This window comes from Camponotus floridanus, unplaced genomic scaffold (assembly GCF_003227725.1).
Source record: "Camponotus floridanus strain SB8 unplaced genomic scaffold, Cflo_v7.5 scaffold3, whole genome shotgun sequence".
Taxonomy (NCBI): domain Eukaryota; kingdom Metazoa; phylum Arthropoda; class Insecta; order Hymenoptera; family Formicidae; genus Camponotus; species Camponotus floridanus.
Window position 1 is genome coordinate 2,775,714 of NW_020229436.1, and position 23,846 is coordinate 2,799,559.

At 31.8% G+C, this 23,846-nt stretch overlaps 3 protein-coding genes across 6 annotated transcripts; all 3 read left to right on the forward strand.

Moving 5' to 3' along the window:
- Positions 1–49: 49 nt before the first annotated feature.
- Positions 50–5,667, forward strand: LOC105254903 (ATP-dependent RNA helicase dbp2). Its single transcript, XM_011263875.2, has 7 exons — positions 50–353; positions 1,300–1,560; positions 1,652–1,889; positions 2,139–2,419; positions 2,517–3,010; positions 4,642–4,884; positions 5,179–5,667. Coding segments are annotated over exons 1-7 (1,848 nt in total). The 5' UTR covers positions 50–351; the 3' UTR covers positions 5,508–5,667.
- A 3,081-nt stretch (positions 5,668–8,748) lies between these two features.
- Positions 8,749–14,048, forward strand: LOC105254902 (ATP-dependent RNA helicase dbp2). Of its 2 annotated transcripts, none has more exons than XM_011263873.3 (7): positions 8,749–8,956; positions 9,223–10,424; positions 10,731–10,790; positions 12,692–12,922; positions 13,059–13,229; positions 13,369–13,533; positions 13,678–14,048. In XM_011263873.3, coding segments are annotated over exons 1-6 (1,812 nt in total). In that variant the 5' UTR covers positions 8,749–8,954; the 3' UTR covers positions 13,515–13,533; positions 13,678–14,048. The 2 variants fall into 2 exon arrangements, with proteins under 2 accessions (XP_011262175.1, XP_011262176.1); XM_011263874.3 differs by having other exon boundaries at positions 13,690–14,048.
- A 1,794-nt stretch (positions 14,049–15,842) lies between these two features.
- On the forward strand, positions 15,843–22,486 carry LOC105254901 (ethanolamine-phosphate cytidylyltransferase). 3 transcript variants are annotated; one of them, XM_011263872.3, is made up of 6 exons: positions 15,843–16,069; positions 17,848–17,985; positions 19,119–19,298; positions 19,399–19,825; positions 20,282–20,502; positions 21,482–21,594. In XM_011263872.3, the coding sequence occupies exons 1-6, from the start codon at positions 16,023–16,025 to the stop codon at positions 21,525–21,527; spliced, it is 1,059 nt and encodes a 352-aa protein (XP_011262174.1). In that variant the 5' UTR covers positions 15,843–16,022; the 3' UTR covers positions 21,528–21,594. The 3 variants fall into 3 exon arrangements, with proteins under 3 accessions (XP_011262174.1, XP_011262173.1, XP_025265832.1); XM_011263871.3 differs by lacking the exon at positions 21,482–21,594 and adding an exon at positions 21,786–22,486 and having other exon boundaries at positions 15,844–16,069; XM_025410047.1 differs by lacking the exons at positions 15,843–16,069; positions 21,482–21,594 and adding exons at positions 16,162–16,327; positions 21,786–21,922.
- The last annotated feature ends 1,360 nt before the right edge of the window (positions 22,487–23,846 follow it).

The following is a 23,846-nucleotide window of genomic DNA, read 5'->3' on the forward strand; positions in this document are numbered from 1 at the left end:
ATTTCGGCCGGAAATGGGCGGGCACCGGGAAAGCGTCCGCGTATCACTCCGCGTGGTTGCCGTGGAAACGGTTTACACGGAACTACTTGCGGAAGTTGGCCTGTTAATTTCGATCCGTCGATTCGCCGGTGGCGGGTCAAACGTTGTTCGCGTTTTTCCGCGTGTAAAAAATTGACTAGTTTCTATTAGTAATTTGCTCGATTTCGCCGAGATTCATCTGACTTGCCGAGAATCCAATTATCACGAGCGATTTAGATACATCGTTGATATACCATCGATTGGCTCCCGTGGAACCGTCCGTGGCTTCGATAGTCGTCCGTTACCCGCAGGAAGTTATTTTTCCGCTTTTCGATGTAAGTACGCAATGACAACGTCGTACGGGATGCGAAACGATCGCTCTCGACAATCGGTCGTCTTGTGAGACACGTGGGATATCCGCGAGATTCTTCGTAGAGGAACACGTAAAGCTGTATGAGCAGCGTTTCGTGGTGAATGTTAATCGATAACGGAAGCTGTCTGACGTTATTGACCGCTCGGAAATTGATATTTTTCTCGTTTGTCTGACCGCGACACGATCGAATTATTCTTAACTGAATTTTTACGGTGATTCGTTCGCGAGAAACGCGCATTAATTCTATTTTTCTTGAGATGCTTCGAGATGATACTCTGACAATATAAAATGGACTATCCTATCTATAAAAACAAAAGAAGATAGTAATTAAAATTGCATTATTCTTTAGGACAATGCATCGCTCTTGATAAAAAAATAATCCGCTATCAAAGCTAAAAAAAAGAGGAAATGTAGTATTTTTTAATTTTTTTTCAATATTTCATGAAGATCAATTGATTATTTAATCATTTGTAATGACAAGGATTATTGAACAATTTGTAATAATACAAATATATATAACATAATTGTTGTATATATTTTAATACAAATTCTGATTTAATCTGTAGTAAAAAATAAGGTATAGAAATTATATTTACTATAAATCATATGCAGAGTGTTGTCTGTGTTTAGCATTAATTGTAGGATAATTTGAATGATCAGAGCTTGTAAATTAAATTAAATTAAATTTGGAATTTTTATTAATTTTATCTATTCAAATTTAGTTAATAAAGCCTATGATTTATTGAACAGAGTATTATATAATATATATAGATTGTACTTTTATTAAAATTCATAAAGCTGAAAAATAAAGATTATCTATCTATTAAAATTCATAATTTTCTAATATATATAAATGTTAGTAGTATATATAAATGCTAGTATATATAAAAGTATATATAAATGTTTAGGTTTAGTCGTGACCGAGATCAGGGTAGGGGCCGTCGTGGTGGAACTATCAGGACAGGTACTAGTAGAGGAGGCAGTGATAATGGACGTGGGCACATTGCTAGCAGATTTGCTACACTTGGTAGAGGAAGCGCTAATAATGTACGAGGCGGATTAAAAGGAAAGCAACCTGGTGGTGGTTTAAGAAAAGTAAATTGGGATCTTCGCACTTTGGAACCACTACGCAAAGATTTTTATATAGAGCATCCTGCAGTTAGAAATAGGTATTTTATATAGTTTTTAATAATTTATTTATTTGATACAAAATGTCCACATATATTAAATTTAATTACAATAAGAATATTTTGAATTTAGATCTAATGAAGAAGTAAGTCAATTTCGCGAAAATGCAGAAATAACTGTAAAAGGTGAAAATGTTCCCAATCCTATACAATATTTTGAAGAGGGAAATTTTCCACCCTATGTAATGGAGGGTATTCGTAGACAAGGATACTCACAGCCTACTCCAATTCAAGCGCAAGGATGGCCTATTGCCCTTAGTGGTAGAGATCTTGTAGCAATTGCTCAAACCGGTTCAGGAAAGACACTTGGAGTGAGTAGTATTAGAAATATATTTTAACTGTTTGAAATCTATGCTTTTTAGAAAATGAGAACAATTTTATAACATTATCTTGTTTCTTATATTTAAGAACATTTAATCTTGTTTCTTATATTATATAATAACAAATATCTTTAAAGCACAAATGTAGCTTAATAATATAAATTTTGTATAATTTGAATAAAGAAATAAATACACATATGTATATATCAGAAGTGTTAAACAGCAACATTTTTTTTTCAGTACATTTTACCTGCAATTGTGCATATCATACATCAACCACGCTTAAGCAATGGAGATGGTCCAATTGTCTTGGTCTTAGCTCCAACTAGAGAATTAGCACAACAAATTCAAGAAGTAGCTAATTGCTTTGGAGAGACTGCAGCTGTAAGAAATACATGTATCTTTGGTGGTGCGCCAAAAGGTCCGCAAGCACATGATTTGGAAAGAGGCATCGAAATATGCATTGCTACTCCAGGTAGACTTATAGATTTCTTAGAAAGAGGGACTACAAATTTACGTAGGTATGTATAATTTTAAATTTCACTAATTTATATATGTTAGACTGAAAATTATAAGAAATATGCAATTATTTGAATATCATTTTATTGTATTTGTCAGATGTACATATCTAGTACTCGATGAAGCAGATCGTATGTTAGACATGGGATTCGAGCCTCAGATACGAAAAATAATCGAGCAAATACGTCCCGACAGACAAGTTTTAATGTGGTCCGCGACATGGCCTAAAGAAGTTCGCGCCCTTGCCGAAGATTTTTTGACGGACTATGTTCATCTTAATATCGGCTCTTTGACCCTATCGGCCAATCACAATATCACTCAAATCATTGATGTTTGTCATGAGTATGAGAAAGATTCGAAATTGTATAGACTGCTTCAAGAGATTGGTACTGAAAAAGAGAATAAAACCATTATATTTGTGGAAACTAAACGTAAAGTGGACGATATCACAAGAAACATTAGACGTGATGGATGGCAAGCCGTGAGTATTCACGGTGACAAGAATCAGCAAGAAAGAGATCATGTGCTACAAGAATTTCGCAGCGGAAGAGCACCGATTTTAGTCGCAACCGATGTAGCTGCTAGAGGTTTGGGTAAGTAAAACTTTATTTATTTCGGCTACGCTTTGGTGTAGGTTACATTAGAAGAATTACGGTTAAACTGGGTATTGGCAACACTTATTGGATTAGCCAGTGATGCGTTATTAGAGTGAGGCCAGCCGACAGCTGTGTGTATGTAGCAGTGTGTGATGCATTGGAACTTTTTATTATTATTACTTCTGATTGTATCATGGAATTATGTAAAATTTACAATATTTTTTATATAGTTTGTTTTCCTACAAGCAACTTTTTGTTCTGCAATTATGTAGATATTAAACAATTTTTTTTTATTAAACATTTTTCTTTTTATTAAATTATTTTCTTTTATTATTTTTATACATTTCTTTTTACTTTTTAATATTATATATAATTCCATTATTTTTTAATAAATTTATATTTATATTCCTCATTATTATACAAAAATTAAAAACATTTTCTCTATTCATATTTGATTTATAACTAAATTACTCATGATATTATTTTTATTAATATATGATTAACTTCGATTTTGAAAGAGTTTTACTAATTTTGACAATAATATGTATAAGAACAAGTTCTAAAAAAATGCACACAAGCTACCACTAAGTCTGTCTGCTTTTCTTTTTCAGAGGCACAGAGTACCCTAACTCAACGCGGTGTACTGCCAGTATTGGGCAGACACAGTGACTATTTTATTTTCCTTTGCTTATATCTTATCACAATTTCCAAGGATAGATTCATATATTTGACTTCTATTTTAATTTTCTCATTATTGCAAAATAGTAAAATGAACTTTATAATAATATTTAATAAGTACATTACATGACATTCAATATATATTAAATGACACATGACAGTTAGATTATAAAATGTGTGTTGTGTTTAAATAATCATTACTTGATGTTAATGAACCAAATGATTTTCTTTCAAAAGTCTGCACACATTAAATAATTTTAAATATATAATTGTGATAATTTGCAATAACTCGAAAAGTGCAATTACTAAGTTATCAAGTGCCTCTAATTTTAAGAAATTATATAATGCCTATCGAAACTAATGCACTCAGGCTTAAACCCTAAATTGCTGCCTCTATCCCAAACCAGACACAACCGCTGTGTCTGTCTAATCTCTAGGCCACCAATATTTTACCATAAGAAAGCAACCAGAATTGCCCACACTTTAAAAAGAGTCGGCTCTTGCTGATTTCACATCGGAACGTCCAAGTGCAAGGTGGGTCAAAATTTATTTTATTGACTAAATTCTTAGCAGAAATTAATATCAATAATGCTTTACCAAAAAATAATATCATATTTTTTTATATCTCAATATGCATTTAATTATTTCACTTGAAAAATATATCTTCTCTTATTTAAAAAAATTTATTTCCTTATTTTAAACAAATTTACAATAATATATTCATATATATGAACACCACAAGCGTTGATAAACTTTTATTCTCAAATGTGCTGTGATAATATTTTTGTAATCAAGCAAAAAAATATCTGAATTTATTTCTTAATCTATAAAGAATTAAAATATACTTTTTCTAAAAAGAATGTAAAGATATATACGAAGAAAAGTATATCATATAAAATTATTGCTTATTAATATCAACAATTCTAACATTTTCCATGACATTTTCACAGACGTGGATGATGTGAAATATGTGATAAATTTCGATTATCCATCCTCATCGGAGGACTACATACATAGAATCGGTCGAACCGGGCGTAGACGACAAACTGGAACGGCATACGCGTTTTTCACGAGTCACAATATGAAGCATGCTGGAGACTTGATAGAGGTGTTACGAGAAGCTGGGCAGAATGTCAATCCACGTCTCAGTGAAATGGCGGAAATGGCCAAAGCAGGAAATTTTAGCGGCAGAGGTATCTTTCCATAATAAAGTCGAATTTCTCTATCCTTAAAAAAAATTACTTTAAATTTCCATTACTCATATTTGTCACATCATTATATAAAATTATGCATAGTTTCTCTTATTTCTCATTCATTTTTCATTCATTCTTATTCTAAGCATTTAGAATATCAGAACATAATATTTTCTTAGTATAGGGATTGAAAAACTGAAGAACTAAGAGAAAAATCTAAAATAGGAAAATTTAACTGTATACTAACTGTATATTTACTATAAATTATTTCATACATTTTATATCTACATTAAGGTGCAAAACGTTTTGGTGCTTCTGGTGGTAATGGTACTGAAAGAGGTAACGGTCGAAGAGGCAATGATGGTAGAGGAAGAGGAGGTACTTCAACAAGAGGAAGAGGTCCTTCTCGTGGCGGAAGTTCTTATCAATCTTCTTCAAGTGTTTATTCAGGATCGGATTATAATAATTATAACAATATGAAACAAAGTTCTTCTTTGGGTCAACAAAGTACGACATATGGATATAGCACACAAAGAAGCTATGGACAGGGAAGTATGCCTCAAAATTATGGGAGTAGCGATAACTATGGAAGCGGTTATCCATATAGAGGCACAACTTATTAATCGCGTTTTTACACGATCGATAGTACATAATAATCTTTTCGATGATGTATGAAATGTGTCATGTTTAGTTATAGTGAATTTGGTTGGATGCATACAGATTAAGGTCGACATAAAAGTTATAATAAATAAGAAAAAACACAGGAAACAAGGGAAAATAATAAATTATACAGAATAAAAAAAATATCGATATGATAGTGTATATTATATTATATTATCAAGGGAATAATAGTCGATTAATATTTGTAAGTCGACGGTTTATTTGTCGACCTATCTGTTTGATAACATATTTATTACATGTAGTGTGTCCATCCATTTACATATTTAACGCAGTGAATAATGAAAGCCTTTGACACCATTTTAATGCATTTGCAGCTAATTTTACAAATCAAAATTTAACAAGAGCAGAAGAATGAGTTCCTATATAATATGTATTAGAGTGCAATCACTCAAAAGTCAAAGTTTTTTTCTTGTTTAAATAATTATTTTATATTCTATTTTATACATGCAATAGATAAGAATTTTATTTATAAATTTTATGAAATGTTACACAAAAAATTACTGCAAGTAGTATACAGGGTAGGCCATTTTAATCTACGTACTGAAATATCTCAAAATCCATAAGCTTAAGACAAAACGTGTTTCAGACAAAAGTTGTATGGCTTGAAAGAGGATATAAGATGGTGCCATTAGTTTGACTTTGAAGAGTCATATGAAGGTCACATGAGGGTCATCTCCAACTTTTTAAATGGGACATCTTACCTACTTTTACATATTCTTATAGCTTGCCTCAAGAACTTTTCAAAACACTATAATAAAGTATTTTTTCATCGAGTATGTTCCGAGTTATGAGGCTTGAAATAATTTTTCAATTTTACATAAACTATAAAATATTTAGTAAAATATTCATTTTTTTATTATCTTACCTTAATATTTTTATGTACAAAATAACGAGAGAGGAATCAATTGGTATAAAGAAAACACAGTTGTTTTTAAGGAAAAATATATAATTGTTAATTACAAATTACAGTAACACATTACATATTTTTTCTTCGAAACAATTATGTGTTTTCTTTACATCAATTGATTCCTCTCATTATTTTTTTGTACATAAAAGTATTAAAGTAAGAAAAATCGAAAAATGAAGATTTTACTAGATATTTTATGGTTTATGTAAAATTAAGATATTATTTTAAGCCTCATAATTCGAAAAATATTCAAAGAAAAAATACTTTATTATAGTGTTTTGGAAAGCTCTTGAGACAAGCTACAAGAGGATATGCAAAAGTATATAGGGCGTCCCATTTAAAAAGTTGGAGGTGATCTTCAGGTGACTCTTCAAAGTCAAACTAATGGCACCATCTTATGTCCCCTTTCATGCCATACAATTTTTGTCTGAAACATTTTTGTCTTAAACTTATGGATTTTGAGATATTTCAATGCGTAGCTTAAAATAGCCTACCCTGTATATATATATACATATATATATTATTACACCAATTATGCTTGTTTGTAGCATATTAAACTTTGTTAATCTTAATAAGTAATTTTATTATATGCAGTAATAAAGTGAAGAGAAAGTTGTGCACGTTAGAGATGCGTCATCGATATAGTTATGTGCAATACTTGACCAAAAATTTTTTATAAAGTAATTTAGTATCATAAAGTATGTTTTACGTTACTACTATTTTTATTTTTTATTATTACAGTATGTTTTACTATCTTTCTGTGATAAATTTCTTTTGACACTTATCCTTAAAAAATCTGTTTCGAAAAACGAAAATTAAGGATTATTAATTTTATTTAATTTTTACAGTTTCATAGTATTATTATTTTATTTTAATTGCGTACTTAAATTCTTAAAAATAATGTTTAATTTGCCAGGTGTTTTAGAGTTGATATTAAACAATTGTCCATTGTTATATGCCATTAAAAGGAAATGGCTAAGGAAATGTGATAAAAATTTGTCAATGAATCTGCAGAAAGAAATGTGATCGACACTGTATATGAATATGATATTGATTTACATTTCTTTCGTTTTAATAGAACTGTGAATTTTCTGTGACTCTAGTCTTATAGCAAATTTGATTAAATATATTAATAAGCATGATAGATGTTAAAATATAAACGAAATAATATAAAGATGTATATGGGTAACATACACACTACAATTTATAATAGTAGTGAATGCTTAATTCAAATTATCACATTGTTTGACGGAATACACACACATATTGGACATTTACCACGATTAAGATACTTGTAATTGCTTTTATACTTGGCTAAATTAATGTGCAAGAGGCTTTATCTGTTCAATATAATGTTATTTATATTAATTAACTAATATATATAATCAAATTTGCTATTTGATAATCGACTGAATAAGTGATTGATTGTTTATAATTATTTGTGATACTGGAGATTAACAACTGTTTTTAATAACTGTGATATTATTAGTATATTACTTAATGATAAATTGCTAGAGAGCTTATCAGAAAGAATTGATATGTCATTTGTTACATGGTTCTACGTTGCAGGATTAATAAAGTAAACTACTTTCGCTTTCTTGGAAAAATCTACAGAATTTTCCCTTGCATTTGTACCATGAAATATACATTGTATCTCATATCTCTTGATACCTTTGTCCTCGAGAACTAAATCTTCATAAACTGTACTCATTAAAGCTTAATTAATGAAGAAAAATTTAATTTTTTTAAATTTAATATAATTAATAGTTATAAATTAATAAATAGAAATATATATTTTCTAACCATATAGAACTTTTTATTAATTACATTTAATTTATAATTTTTACAATACAAAGCGTTAAAAATAATTATTAAAAATCATTTTCATTTATATAGTAGAATCCCTGTTTTATGGATCTCTCTCTATTGTGAAACTTATATAAACTGAAATTCTCCCATTACTTTCACACGATCACGTGACAATGCGAGTGAAAAAAGCAGAAGTGAAAGACCTGCGCAGACAACGATATTCTCATTCTGCACATGTCATTAAAATGAGGATGAGGGTGATGTCAGGAGAGGGGGAAGTTTTACTATACATATCTCTACCTAATTTTCAGACCGTTGCACGCACGTGATCCGTTTTCGACTTCCTGTATTTTTCATTACTTATCAGTGTGTTTAAGAGAATAATCGACTTCTTGACCTGGTAATGTAAAGAAACACTCGCAATTGTCACGCGAAATACAAATTTTTTCTTCACAGATCGCATTTATACCCTGTAATTGCGATTGGCGGAGGGACTATTTCTCGTCGTGAAGCTGTGACGTCAACATCCTGTTCTTACCGTTCTCGCTCTCTTCAGCCAAGGGCCTCCTCCGTACGAGGAAATCAATCATCGGCTCGGGCCACGTTTCAGGCTGTTCACGGTAAACGTTAAGGAATTTGCACAGAAGCTAGCGGCACATTTTTCCTGCTTACGATGTAAGTCCTAAATCGTTACAATGTGATTCTAATCGACGCGAGATTCTCGTCTATTGTTCGATTATAATTCGACAACTTGTGCTCGGTTAACTCTGTACGCCATTTTGCGAATCCTCATTGCTTTTTCACATTTGTGAGCGACTGCGAAAAGGAAATTAGTCTATGTTATTGAGGAAATTAGTTTCTATTTATTCATGAGAGGAAATTCTAATTTATATTTATTAAAAATAATTGATTGATAACTTGAATTTGTTTGTTTGAAAAAGGGCATACGGCGAACGCGAACGTTCCGACAGGCGAGGTGGAGCACGCGGTGGCGGTGGTCGATTTGGTGGACGCGATGGTGGAGGAGGCAGCAGATTCAGTAGCGGTGGGAATCGAGACAGCAATTTTGGGAATAATAACTTCAAGAATCGACAGCCCGGGGAGCGACTGCGTAAACCGCGATGGGACATGAGCAGCCTGCCGCAGTTCAGAAAAGACTTCTACCAGCCGCATCCCAACGTGACGGGACGCAACGTTCACGCAGTCGAGTCTTATCGTTCCGGTAAAGAGATCACCGTAAAGGGAGCCAACGTCCCATGTCCCAATATGCTTTTCGAGGAAGGCGGCTTCCCGGAGTACGTTCTCAACGAGATTCGTAGACAGGGATTCGACGAACCAACTGCCATCCAGGCTCAAGGTTGGCCCATTGCTCTGTCCGGTCGCGATATGGTCGGTATAGCGCAAACGGGCTCGGGAAAGACACTGGCGTATATCTTACCGGCGATCGTACATATAAATCATCAGCCTAGACTTAGCAGAAATGATGGTCCAATCGCTCTTATCTTAGCACCGACCCGAGAACTGGCGCAGCAAATTCAACAAGTAGCGTCAGATTTCGGCATGTCTTCGCAAGTACGAAATACGTGCATCTTTGGTGGCGCCCCGAAAGGACCACAGGCACGTGACCTAGAACGTGGTGTAGAAATTTGCATTGCTACGCCAGGTCGCCTTATAGATTTCTTGGAACGTGGTACCACGAATCTACGTAGGTGTACTTATTTAGTGCTCGACGAGGCTGATAGGATGTTAGATATGGGCTTTGAGCCACAAATTAGAAAAATTGTAGAACAAATACGTCCTGACCGTCAGACTCTCATGTGGTCGGCGACGTGGCCAAAGGAAGTGCGTAATCTCGCGGAGGAATTCTTAACAGACTATATACAAATCAATATTGGCTCTCTACAATTGGCTGCCAATCATAATATTTTGCAAATTGTGGATGTGTGTGAAGAGTACGAGAAGGAGAGTAAACTTATGAAGCTTTTGGAAGAGATTTCTCAAGAACCGGAAAATAAGACTATAATATTCGTGGAAACTAAGAGAAAAGTAGATGATATAACAAGGGCCATTAATAGATACGGATGGCAAGCAATTGGCATTCATGGAGACAAAAGCCAACAAGAAAGAGATTATGTACTAAATCGTAAGTGATATTATTATGACCTTTTAATCTATAAAAAGCAAACAATATTTTTGGTTATAAATATTACTTGAAATTTTATTTCAAATTGTAAAAATTAATTATTTGTTGAACTTAGAATTGTACAATACAAAAAGAAATATTTTCTATGATACATTTGAAATCTTTTTTAAAATTATACAATTCAATACTTCTCTCTAAAGAAAAAGGAAACTAAAAATATGGCTAACATTTATCCTTATGTTGAATTATTTTACATTGCTTTTAAGAGCTGTAATGTGATTTCTAATGTGAGAGGTATTATTTTAGAGTTCCGGAATAGCAGGTCTGCCATCCTAGTGGCTACGGATGTGGCGGCGAGAGGTTTAGGTAAGAATTTGCAGATATATAGGTATGATGTAAGGGTCAGGCTGCGATGGTTATTTCACATTTGTGAAAGTTGTAATATTGTATGTGGCAACAGATAACGGCATGTGCCAGACTGATTGACGTTATTTTTTTTTTTCTTTTTTTTTTACACAAGTGTGGTTGGAGATAATTTGATTACTCTTAAGGAATTTCAGGAATTAAATGCCCCATTTTAATTTCACCATTGACACCTTTTTATTTTGTTAATTTTATTATCTAATTATTTCTTTTCGCCGACTAATTAATTGAGAATCTCGATAAGTGCGCGTTCGAACGCACTAAAGTAATTAACACTCTTTTCAGCGATACAAATAGTAAAGGAATAAGTTTCAACTATTCTGTTAACTTCTTCTAAGTCTTGACTATCTATAGATTAATATATAGGTGGATTTTGACGTTCTTTTATTATTCTATAAACAATAATATGTAGTTCATGTTAGATCTTGATCAAACATGCGCGTCTAAATAAAACAGAAAGAAAAAGAACGTCAAAATATTTCAGCTTTAAGAGTAAGAAAGGTAAGCGATTTATGTAGTCAGGTTCATCTCTTCCGATTTGTACTCAGATCGAAACAAGTCTTGTCAGTCTGGTATTAACGTGCTGTTCTATGTGTTTTCAGAGGCACATGCGAGTCAGGAGTCTTAGAACTCTGCAGCTAGCTTTGGAAAATGTAATTGAACGGGGCGTGACTGCTGGTCGCCGCCCCCTCGCAACAAGCTAACGCTGTGCCTCGGTCACCTTGCCACTCGAAAAACACTCTCTGTACCTGCTATGGTCCAAAGTATGGAAAACAATATCGTGATGTTAGGCGTTTAGCGCGTAAACACAAGAAAACAAAAGAAAAAAAATAGATATCGTCATCGGTTACATTCGTTAGATTGCAACAATTGCATCAAGTCGCGCTCTGCATTAATTGTGATATTATTCTAAAGTTATCGATATATATATCTGCGTCTTATCTCGCAAGGATGGATGATTTTTGATAGTATACGCTCTCTGCTAAGTTTTCTATATGTTTACATTATTTATTAATTTGGATCGTGTGCGATTCTATAAACTTAGTAATTAAATTAAACATAATGATAATTACTAATAATAATTATAACATTGAAGTTGGAGAGTCTTCACAATATTGTGGTGCGTAATTCTTGATGCTTAATTATTCGATGGGAGTAGTACATGTGGGGGTTGAGTGGAGAACGCAAGATGCTCACTTGGTGTTCCAACCTCTTCACCGAAGCAATGTACAAGGACCAAATTTCGAAATAGCCAGCACAGATCCATACTTTGGTGCAGGAGAGAAGGGTGTAATGTTGCCTCTCTAAGAATAAAAATGTAGAGCTCGCTGAATACGTGAAGCGAGAATTCCATGAGAACCATCTGAGCTCTGATTCCTCTACATTTCCAAAAATGTATTTACATTTCCAGCTTTAGTCGCAAACAGGTAATTAACATGCAGACTTGCTCTTTGTGGTCAACTTGAGTGTTGTTATATGCAAATTGCAAATGGAACTAAAGTTATTTTTATTGCATCTTTGTGGAATGGTATCATCTATTTAAGGTAATCTTTATGTTTGTTCATTCTTGATATTTAAATATCATTTTGAAATGTCAAACATGTAGAAGCATCACTGAAGAAGATTTCGTCACTCTATATATCTTATAATAGCAATTGTTTCAAGATTTGATGTAAAAAAAATCGATAATCTAATAAGATTCGAGATCCTAGATTCTTTAATTCCATTAGCAAAAGGCAACGTTCTGGTAAAATGCTTGAATCAATTCGCTTTATAAGTTAATTGAACCACAAAGAAACAAGCATCTTTTGCATACCTCGATTTTAATTCATTGCATCTCGCAGATGTCGAGGATGTCAAATTTGTGATAAACTTGGACTATCCGTCCAACTCTGAGGACTATGTGCACCGTATCGGACGTACGGGTCGTTCGCAGCGTACAGGAACCGCATATGCCTTTTTCACACCCGCCAATGCGCATAAGGCTAGTGACTTGATCCAAGTTTTAGAAGAGGCCAAGCAAGTTGTCAATCCGAAATTATACGAGTTATCTAGAAATCCTGGCGTGTATAAGAGTAAGTATTACTTATTCTTTTCGTCAGAATTTAAACAGAAGTTTAAACAGCCTATTTACATCTAAAAATAATTATTTAAAAAATATATAAATTTTAATTTCTCTTTATCATTTCTAATATTACACTAATTGATCAGGAGGACGATATGGTGGACGCAGCGGGGGTGGTGGCGGCGGACGAGGATCCGGAGGCCGCGGTGGCGGTTCGCGAGGTTCTCGTGGAGGTCGCGAGGCGGGAGATAGAGGAAGATTCGATCGTTCTGGCGGTGCCAATGATCGTGCTAATAAATGGGCCGGAAGTAGCAGTGGTAGGTTTAAAAAAAACTTTGAAATCAATTACTTATCATTATCCATATTAAATTATGTATGACATTCCATAAAATTATAAAGTAATAAAAGATTGATAAAATATATTGTAGTTTAATATCTGACATTTGTTTCATGTAGGTGGCATGGGCGGAGCTAGCTATGGAAGCAGTAAATCATTTCCCCAAAACAATTTTAGCAGTGGAACTTCAGGTGGTGGTTCCAGCAACTACAGTCAGAATGGCGGATATGGCGGAGGAAGTTATAGGCAACAAAATGGCTATTGATTCTAAATGAAAAATAAAAGTAAGTATTTATATAATGTTTCAGAAAAAAGCAGATAGAAAGGACTATCTGTAATAAAAATTATCTAGAAAAGAATTAATTGTTCTGAAGACAATAGATTTACCATTTGCTTGTCTCTATACATATTTCTTTTATTTGTAACAGAGAATGTTCCAGAGGCTCCAGGGAATGATACATATCGGCGAATGTGATGCCAGCCGATAAGCCCAGAGTCACCCAGAATCGTTCCGAAAGATGTACACTCATACATTCTCATGAGCATTCACCTTCACCTTCTTTTTCCTTTCCTAGTACACGTAAGATTTCCATTAGCTTATTTAATGAACATTGCAATTAATTATAAATCATATTATACAAATCATATTTAGGATAGCTCTTTAAATATATTTAGATGGTCAATTACACCCCCTGTAATTGTCACCGAATGGTGTAGTATTAAAAAAAACAATTCGATTGGCTTGTTACTGTACATTCAATAAAATAGCATAAGAATAATAGTAGAAGAGGTGTTAAAACTTGTTACACTTTTAAGTGATTTTTTTCTTGCCTCGACATTTTTTGATGTTTTCCTTTTTTTATAGCATTTTAAATTATACGTAATAATATCTTTTTAAAAGAAAATAAAGAAATACAAAAAGAAAGTCTCATCCAAAATAGATAATATTCAGGGAAACAACATAATAATAGATAGTATTCTGGGAAAATATGAAATAATATAATCCTAAGAACAAATAATATGATAATTCTCTATATATGTGCGAGTTTTTTTTACAATCTATTTACAATAGGACTTTAAAATTACATCAACTTGCCTCGGTCACAGAGCGAATATATTTTTTAGAGATGCTCACGTAAAAGTGCGTTGCAACATGAGTCGTAAATTATATAATCGAAAAATCGATATTCATTCAATGCATCAAGTATATACAATGACAAATTACTTTATGTATAAGATGTGCATGTGAGTCACAAATGCGATTACGATAACGAATAATAGTAGACCTACTATGAAGTATCATCTTATCTAAAATGAAAACTTATGATATTGCTAATTGTACTATGCCATTATCGAGAATAATTAATCGTTATCAAGTTTGAAAAAAATATCGCCTTCATTGATTGGTTGATTCAGTTTATCAAGAATCATACGATGTGGTCAGAGTTTGCTCTTTGATTCTATACACATACTCGGTCAAGTACATGCCTTTATCGCAATGAGATATTTGTTATGTCTGCTAATTATGTTTCCTACTTTTTCGCTAATCGAGTCTTTTCAGTTATTTACTACAATTATATGCGGTTTATACCATACATATAAAATAAATGTTACGTGGTATTCTTGTTATAAGATTTTAGAATATTACATGCATGTAAAATGTCAAACATTTTTCATAAATAGTAAAATGATGTAAATGCAGTTTTTAATGGATGTATTTTTAATTTAAAATTACATAATTTAAATGACATATATCGTCAACTATCTGGCTTTTAAACCAAATTTTCCAATCTGCATATTCCTGAGATTCAGGACATAATAATGAATGCGTCTGGTTTGTCGATATTTTTGGAATAACACGATTAAAAATTTAATCCAAATTGTCAATTTGTTTAAATTACTTTGAAAATTTTTTCCATATATTTCATAAAAAAATCTCAAATTATATTAAGACCAACAAAATATCAAATTCTATGATTTCATTTTGTAACTATTCACTTTATGCTAATGACTATGCTAATAAATATGTAGCTTGTTCCATGCATAAATGTATGTCTACAAGTCTACATAAAAAGAAGAATTGAAACTCGTATATATTAGAAATTAAAATTAGAATCCACGTAATGAATAATGATTGTGTGAAGCAAACAGGATTCAGCATTTCTATGAAACAATTTCTATATATATATATAAACATAATTATATCCCAATTACAGTATAATGCGATAAAATTCACTTAAAAAATATGATAAAAACGTATTCATATTTGTCATTCGAATACTCGACAATCGATTGTATAACTTTATATACATATATCTAGCACATATTCATATTAAAAGGTCACGCGATTAATTTTGTCGAGTCAGCTTTTTATTTAAAAAATGCTCATATCAATCAATACCAGAAAGTGCAATCAATTTCAATACGGGGAAAATCTGCATGTCATTAGCAATTATCTTTTATTATCGAGACGATAGATAAATAAGAAACTTGTTTTCATATGTATCGTAGAAATATCAACGCTTTGGAAAATCCCTGCTTCGAGATCCGGACTCCAGGGGGCATCACGATACGTCGACGGATTTTAAAGGCGAGGTGTGGAAATGCGACGCGCGCAGTTAGTTTCACGAGGGCATCCACGACGGTTGTGTTCTCCGTCTCCCTCGCTCCTTTTTCCCCCTCCTCGAGGTTAACTCGCAGCTCACGTCACTCCCTACGACGCGACGGAGAGGAACGATAGTGTGTGTATCAAGAAGCGCGACGCTTGGTCATCATGACAGAGGGGACTCGCAAGGAGGTTCGCGTTTGGTGCGATGGGTGGTGAGTATCGAGGCCTTCTTTTTCGGGCATCCAGGTTCGCGAATAAATGGGAGGGTGCGACTGATAAATGCGTCGCTTTGTCGCTTGTCAGCCCGGCCGGCTGATAAAAGCGATCGACACGTGTCGGTTCTCGCTCTCGACGTCGCGACGCGCGTTTAGATTTCGTATTATCGTCATTTACAGCGTCTAGGAACACGAACAATCGATATTACTTGGTCGTTCGAGAGGCGTCCTCGTCTCGGCGACATTCCGAGTAAAGTAAGTTTCCGAGTTGATGCTCCGAATTTCTTTTTAAACTAATTATAATTCTAATTTATTTCTACTTTATAAGTAGAAATAATTTATTTCTACTTTATTTCTAATTTATTTCTACTTTATAAGTAGAAATAAATTGGAGAAAGCGAGCGAGGCTTAATAAGAGAAAAAAAGGAAAGAAAAATTTTCCGGCTGCGTTTATTTTTCTTCATGAAACGTGTGTGTATGTATGTACATAGGAGATAGTTTACGCTTCAAAATCAAGCTCTCTCTCTACATGATGTGCACGAGAAATTATCAACGGATATCTGAGTTCGCCATGAGAAATTATCAACGGATATCTGATTGGAGCTCGCCTTCACATCATTTAAAGAATACGTGTCCTTGTTCCCTGTTTCGATAAAATGATACAGAGTAAGCACGAATGAATAACGGACTGTTCGTCAGTAGCGTTGAATTTAAGCTTCGCTCGATTCTAAATCGTTGTACGAGTGAAACTTACATTTTTATTGCGAAATAAAAATGTTTAAAATATTCTTCAAATAAAATTATGTTTAAAATATTCTTCAAATAAAAATAAATATTGTACATTTCCATCGATTAAAATATCGTTAGCTATCGAGCTGTTTAAAACGATAATTAACTAGCGATTACAAAAATAAAATCACATTAATTAAAAATACATAAAAGATGAGTAGTTTCATATAATAATAATAATGATATTGATATTTATCGGACGGTTTGTGGTTGTTGACGGTTTATATGTTACACTGTTATTCTTTTACGATGTCGCAAGACCTCGGAATGCGAGGCCTTAATTACCATGTTTCGTTCACATGTAAATTTATATTCAAATAATTTATGCGTAATATGAGTACGATTGGATAATAATATGCAAAGATCAATTGATCTGTCAAGTTATAGTTATGATTATGAATATATTAATTTTAAAATAGATTTTTGTATCTCGTCGATACAAAACATTTACATCTAGTGCGTTTTCCAAAATTCATACAGTTTTTTTATCATAAAAATGATAACGTTTAATTATATTTCGTAAAAGCGATAGGAAAGAAAACACATGGCATATAAAACAACACATTGTAATATATTTTATTATATCGTAATTCATATTTTGTAAGTCACACATCATGAACCGTGTGATTGCTATAATAATCATCAAAACAATAATTATAAAGCAATTTTACGTCCAAGGTCCATTGAGTATTTTTTCGAATTTTATTAAACTGAATTTTATTTTAGATCAAGTTTTGCGACGATAAAATTAATCTTATTCTAAAGTTTTGCGATGATAAAAGATTTAGCTTCCCTTTAATTTTATCTCAATCGATTTCAAGCGATTTTCTTCCGTTTTAAATTTTCATTCTTATATATATCATTTTATTATATTATATATTATATTATGTTTAATGACTTTTGTTAATATAGTTTTTCTGATAAATTGCGAAATAATTTTATTAATTGTATAAATCATATTACGAATAAAGTGTCATTGGTTGCAGTTACGATATGGTGCATTTCGGACACGCAAATTCCTTAAGACAGGCCAAAGCCTTAGGAGATTATTTGGTGGTAGGTGTTCATAATGATGAAGAGATTACGAGACACAAAGGCCCTCCCGTCTTTACTGAACAAGAAAGGTATCATTTCGTTGCTTTCTTAAAGGAAATTGCATAAGATATAATGACTAGTTACGATCTTGATTATTCTTCTAAAGTTAGTAATTATGTGTCAATCTTTCAATTTCCGCAGTTACTACCTTCTTGAAATACATAGTACTAGTGTAATGATTAGAGCGCGTTTTCCATTTAATAACTTTGAATATTTTATCAATCCTATATAGTAGATTTATAATTCTTATATAATATCAATTTCTAAGTCATTATTCCTTATGTATATTATACATTATAATTATTTATATTGTATTAATTATTCGTAAAAAAATTCGAAAAATATTAAAATATAATTTTTTTTATTTAAACACATAAGTATGTATTAAAAGAATTGAGAATAATACAAAGATTTTAATATGATATTATTGTTAATTATATTAGAGTATAATGTTTTCATTTAATTTCATCCATGAATATTTGACTTTATTCTTTTTTTAATTATATTACTTCTTTATTATGTATTTTTACAAAGAATCGCGCAACATATTTTAGAAAACAATAGGTTTTATGATGCATTGGAAGCGTGATTGAACTGTGTTGATTTCGACATATTGAAAAATATTTGAATTATTGTGAAAAATATTTGAAAAAAAACGTGACTTTTGTAATCATCGTGCGGCAATAAAAAGTTAATGTATTTCAAAGCTATAATTTCAGAACTGGTAGCAAACTTTTGCCGCAACCTTGACGTTTTTTAAATTAGCATCTGGATCTAGAAAAAAACTTATGTAGCTGAAGAATATAATACAGCATTATTGTAAAGAAAGAAAGAACCTTGTCTTGTCAACTGCGTTTATATATGTTATTTTCTTCGATATTAATTAAAGATTAGACAGTACAAGAACGTTATACAAACGCGAATAACAAATATAATAATTTTGTATGTGCATTTCGTAAAATTATTTGTGTAATTAATAAAAACTAAAATTATATGTGTAATTTATATTTAATCATAATTTTGTGAATAATTTTATATATATATATATATATATATATATATATATATATATGACAAAATATATTATAATGATTATATAACTAAGATATTAGCAATTTTATAATAATGAATACACTAACAAATGTATTAAATTTCTTTTTAGGTACAAAATGGTGCGTGGTATTAAATGGGTGGACGAAGTAGTCGAAGCTGCGCCTTATGTCACTACATTAGAGACATTAGACAAGTATAACTGTGATTTTTGTGTTCATGGCGATGATATCACAATGACAGCCGATGGTGTAGATACTTATCATTTAGTCAAGGCAGCCGGTCGTTATAGGTATAATTCCATAAATTTTAGCAATAAATTTTCCTGTTCAATTAAATTTCCATTAAAAGATGATATAATTTTTTTTTACTAAAAAGAGATGTTATTTCAGAGAAGTTCAACGGACAGCTGGCGTTTCAACGACCGATCTTGTGGGACGTATGCTGCTAATGACGCGACAGCACTTTCGACAGGGTGACAATGAGTATAGCGTTGATAGAGAACCGAGCAAGCGCATGGGTCAAGATAGAACTGCTCGGAGTCCATGGACTGGCTGTTCGCAATTTTTGCCAACCACGCAGAAAATAATACAATTCAGCGACGGCAAGAGTCCTCAGCCAGAAGACAAGATTGTATACGTGGCAGGCGCATTCGATCTCTTCCATGTGGGGCACTTGGACTTCTTGGAAGTCGCTAAGAAGGAGGGCGACTATCTCATAGTCGGACTGCACACGGATCCAGCCGTTAACCGATACAAGTGCGGCAATCATCCCATTATGAACCTTCATGAACGAGTTCTCAGTGTGTTGGCATGTAAGGTAAGAGTTACTCTGATCATTCGGAATATTTAATGCAAAGTTTCACAAGTAGAATCCAAATGAAAGCATTAACGTGCGGTGAATGGCTATTCACGTTGAGCGCAACTAAATATTGAATGAAACAATAATAGACACAGAGAGAGAGAGAAAGAGAGAAAAGCAATTGTAGTACAGAGCCTATCTATCTCTTATTCAGCGTCCAGTGGCGCTCAACGCGATTAATCAAGCGGTGCGCGATGTTGTCATTTTCATTCAGATTATATTTATGACATATCATAATATGCAAAAATATAATGTAAAAATATATGGATTTTCTTAATATATAAAGACATTATTTCCATAGTTTCTACAACACTAATAATTTTTTCCAATAGAAAAGTTTAATGAGTTATACTATTGTTTTTGAGATAACAAGTTTTATTGTATCTACAAGAGCTCTTTATATTTTTTTTATAGTACGTCAATGAAGTTGTAATCGGCGCACCATATGCAGTCACAAGAGATCTAATGGAACATTTCAATGTCTCTGTCGTGTGTCATGGACAAACGCCCATAATGCCCTGCGAAGATGGTTCAGATCCATATGCAGAACCCAAGAAGCAAAATAAATTTAAATTGTTAGATAGTGGTAACGACATGACGACGGAGAAAATAGTCGAAAGAATCATTCTTCACAGGTATGTTCTATCTTTCAGGTATGTTTTATCTTTAAGTTATATACATACACATTTTATCGAACTTTTTAAGAATAATTTTGTGTGTGTTATGCATCATATATTATATAAAATTCTCTAATTATAATTTAAATGCTATACTCTCATAATATAATTTATACATCATAGAGTTGATGTAAGACTATGAAATTTTTATATGGATTATTTACATATTGCTTTATAAAAGTGCTTTCAGTTTAATTAAACAAAAAAATTGAGTTTTATAAACATATACTCTCTCGCGTGAATCAGTGTATTATCACTGAAAAACAGTAAATACTCACTGATTACAAGCAGTTATAAGTACAGCACTGACAGTGATAATACACTGATTCACTTTTAGAGAGTATGTATTTGGAAAATTGTGTGTGTGTGTGTGTGTGTGTGTGTGTGTGTATGTGTGTGTGTATGTGCATAATCTTCCACATATGTATATGTATAAAACATCTTTATTAAATTCACCACTCTACCCACCAACATCCACTGCCATGTATTTACATTCGCGGATTATGTGTTTAATAAACATGAATGTGATAAAGAATAATTGAAAATTAAAAGCGGTTCGAATTTTCCATTTTTAAAGTTTAAGTTACTCCTATAATTTATATATTATAATAATTTGAATATATTATAATTAGATATATTATAATTCGATATATTTGAAAGAGTGTTATAGAATAACATCATGTTACTCGAACGGTGATATGTTATCGCAATTTGATTATGTCATATTGTGTGTTCTCGGATTACCATATCGCTTCTGTTTCTGAAGTTGTATACATTTTTAAGATATTATTTCTGTAAAAACTTCTTTTTAAGATATTATTTCTGTAAAAACTTCTTACTTGCATCTACAAAATAAGGTTTTTGCAAAACTAAAATGTTCTTTGAGACGGAAAATCTTTATATATTAATTTTTTATTTTGCTTTTTTATCCCCTTAGGCCGAACGAGCTTTATACAGTTATTAAGAATTTCAACCATTGTTGATGGGACAAATCTGGTTGTTTTGTACTTAATTTGCAATAAACGCAAGCTTATTTACTTTCCGCTATAATTTCTTGTTGTTCATTTTTGCTTCTGGAATATACAATTTTGTTTATTTTGCAAAATATTTTCTTGAATTCTACTTTATTCCATTCTTATTTATCGTAATACTAGCAGCCTTTTCCAATGATAATACAACATCTACATATTCCACTGATTTTGAGTATTTCTATCACGTGTTGATCTAGCATCTAATTACAGGTTGGAATACGAGGATAGAAATTTAAGAAAGGAGAAAAAAGAGCTTGCCGCTTACGAAGCCCTCATGAAGTCTGAGAAAAATGACAACATTGAATAATTATTTGTTTTGTTGCTTTCCACAAACGTTTACAGTGTGTATGTGTGATAATCAGATTTTATAAAGTTAATATGTAAATATGATGTCACACTGGCACTCAATTTATCGTTTCGAAATGCCTTACATAGAGTTGAAGTAAACACTTATAGTTGTTCGACACGCTAGAAAAGTCGATTAATGACATGGGAAGATCAATTTTGATTTTTATTTGTTGCAAAATGCAATGAAAAATAATACACAATGATAATTATGAAATATTTTATATGCAAGGTGTGCCAGAACTATCGCCATTTGTTTCTCTTCACTAGATTTTTTACCAATTTCTGAGTTCATTTTTCTTACATATATCAGTATCTATTTAGAATTACGAGTAGAAGAGAATAATATTTAATTTTTTTATGTAATGAGCTTTGAGTAAAATTTTAATTTGAGGTTTTATCAATTAAATGTGACGTGGTACAAGATCTTTTTTTATGATCGGTTATTAAATATCGGTTATTAAATATTGCGTAAAGAGCTCAAGTCTATCTTTAGCTTTAGACAAACTTTAACTGAATCCTTATCATATTGCAATTGTACTAATATGAAATTGATTTTGAAAATCGATTTTTTAAATTATATTATATCTTAAAGATAATTTCTCAACAGATTTTTTTAGTAGAAACTTAAATAATTTCATCAGATATCTTTCTAGGGATTTAGAATTCCACGGATTTAAAATATAGTCTGGAACACCCTACATATACTTTGACATATCTCTAAAGATATGGAGAGTGTTTTAAAGATATATCGCATGTTATAATCGTCTTTGAGTGTAGATATGCTTATAATTATTATTGCACGATGTGATTATCGTGATATCGTTGTTTGAACTCAAATATTGAAAATAATCGTAATTATCATGTAAGAGAGGGATCATTATAAAAATCAGATATTTTCAGATCGAGTTGTTGAGGTTCGCAGTTTTATCAGTATAATATTTTCTTTTATCGTGTCATAAACTTATTATCATAATATCATTCTATCATTCTATCGTTCTATGCTGTCTTTCTTATATCTCTTGTATACACGTTGAAGCATTTGTTATTTATGTTTAATCGAAGTTTCTTATTTTTAAAAGATTGCGAATATCGAGTTTTACTGGATAATAATGTTTGGTCTTCAAGAATCATTTATTTGTCATCGTCGTAAAATATAAAGTGTACGCTTTCTTATATTTACGAAATATTTTACGTGTATTAAATAGCGAAAGTATATAAAAACGCGATTATGCGTATGCAGGTATTCTATAATTCTTTATCCAGGAATTACTATATAGTCGAAATAAGAATAAGTAAGCTAAATTCAATTCGGTCTAATTAATTAAAAGTTCCTGAGAATTTATAGATATGCCTACATATTCCTCGGTGATTTATCGGCATTTTATCCTGATAACGATGTTTCGAATTTTGCGATTCAAAAGACATCTGGCTAGATAGAGAAGTCGACTAACTTTAAGTACTAGGTTTTCTAATGTGAAATTAAAATATATCCAAAAATATCAACGAAGCCAAAGAAAATTAGGTTTAGAGTGTCGAATAAACTGAACGTAAATTCACGTCACCATATAATCGTCGAATTTTAATTATTTGTTCTACGAATGAGAAAAATACATGGCAGTTTCAAAATTTATTGTGGTATACAAAGACAGAGGAAACTCGTTGTTTTAGATAAATTAAATTTTTTATTCAATATTTAAAAAATTGCTACGATTGATAATTATTAGATTAAAATTTTAAATTATGATATGTAAATTATCAAATAAAATTTTAAATTATGATATGTAATTATCAAATTTCCATCAAGTAAAGATTGGTAGCGAAATCAATTTGTAGCCCAAAAAATTTCCAATATCTTTTATATATAACACAAGCAAATTTTTTCATATATAATATAGCGACGATGACATTGGTGCCGATAAATTT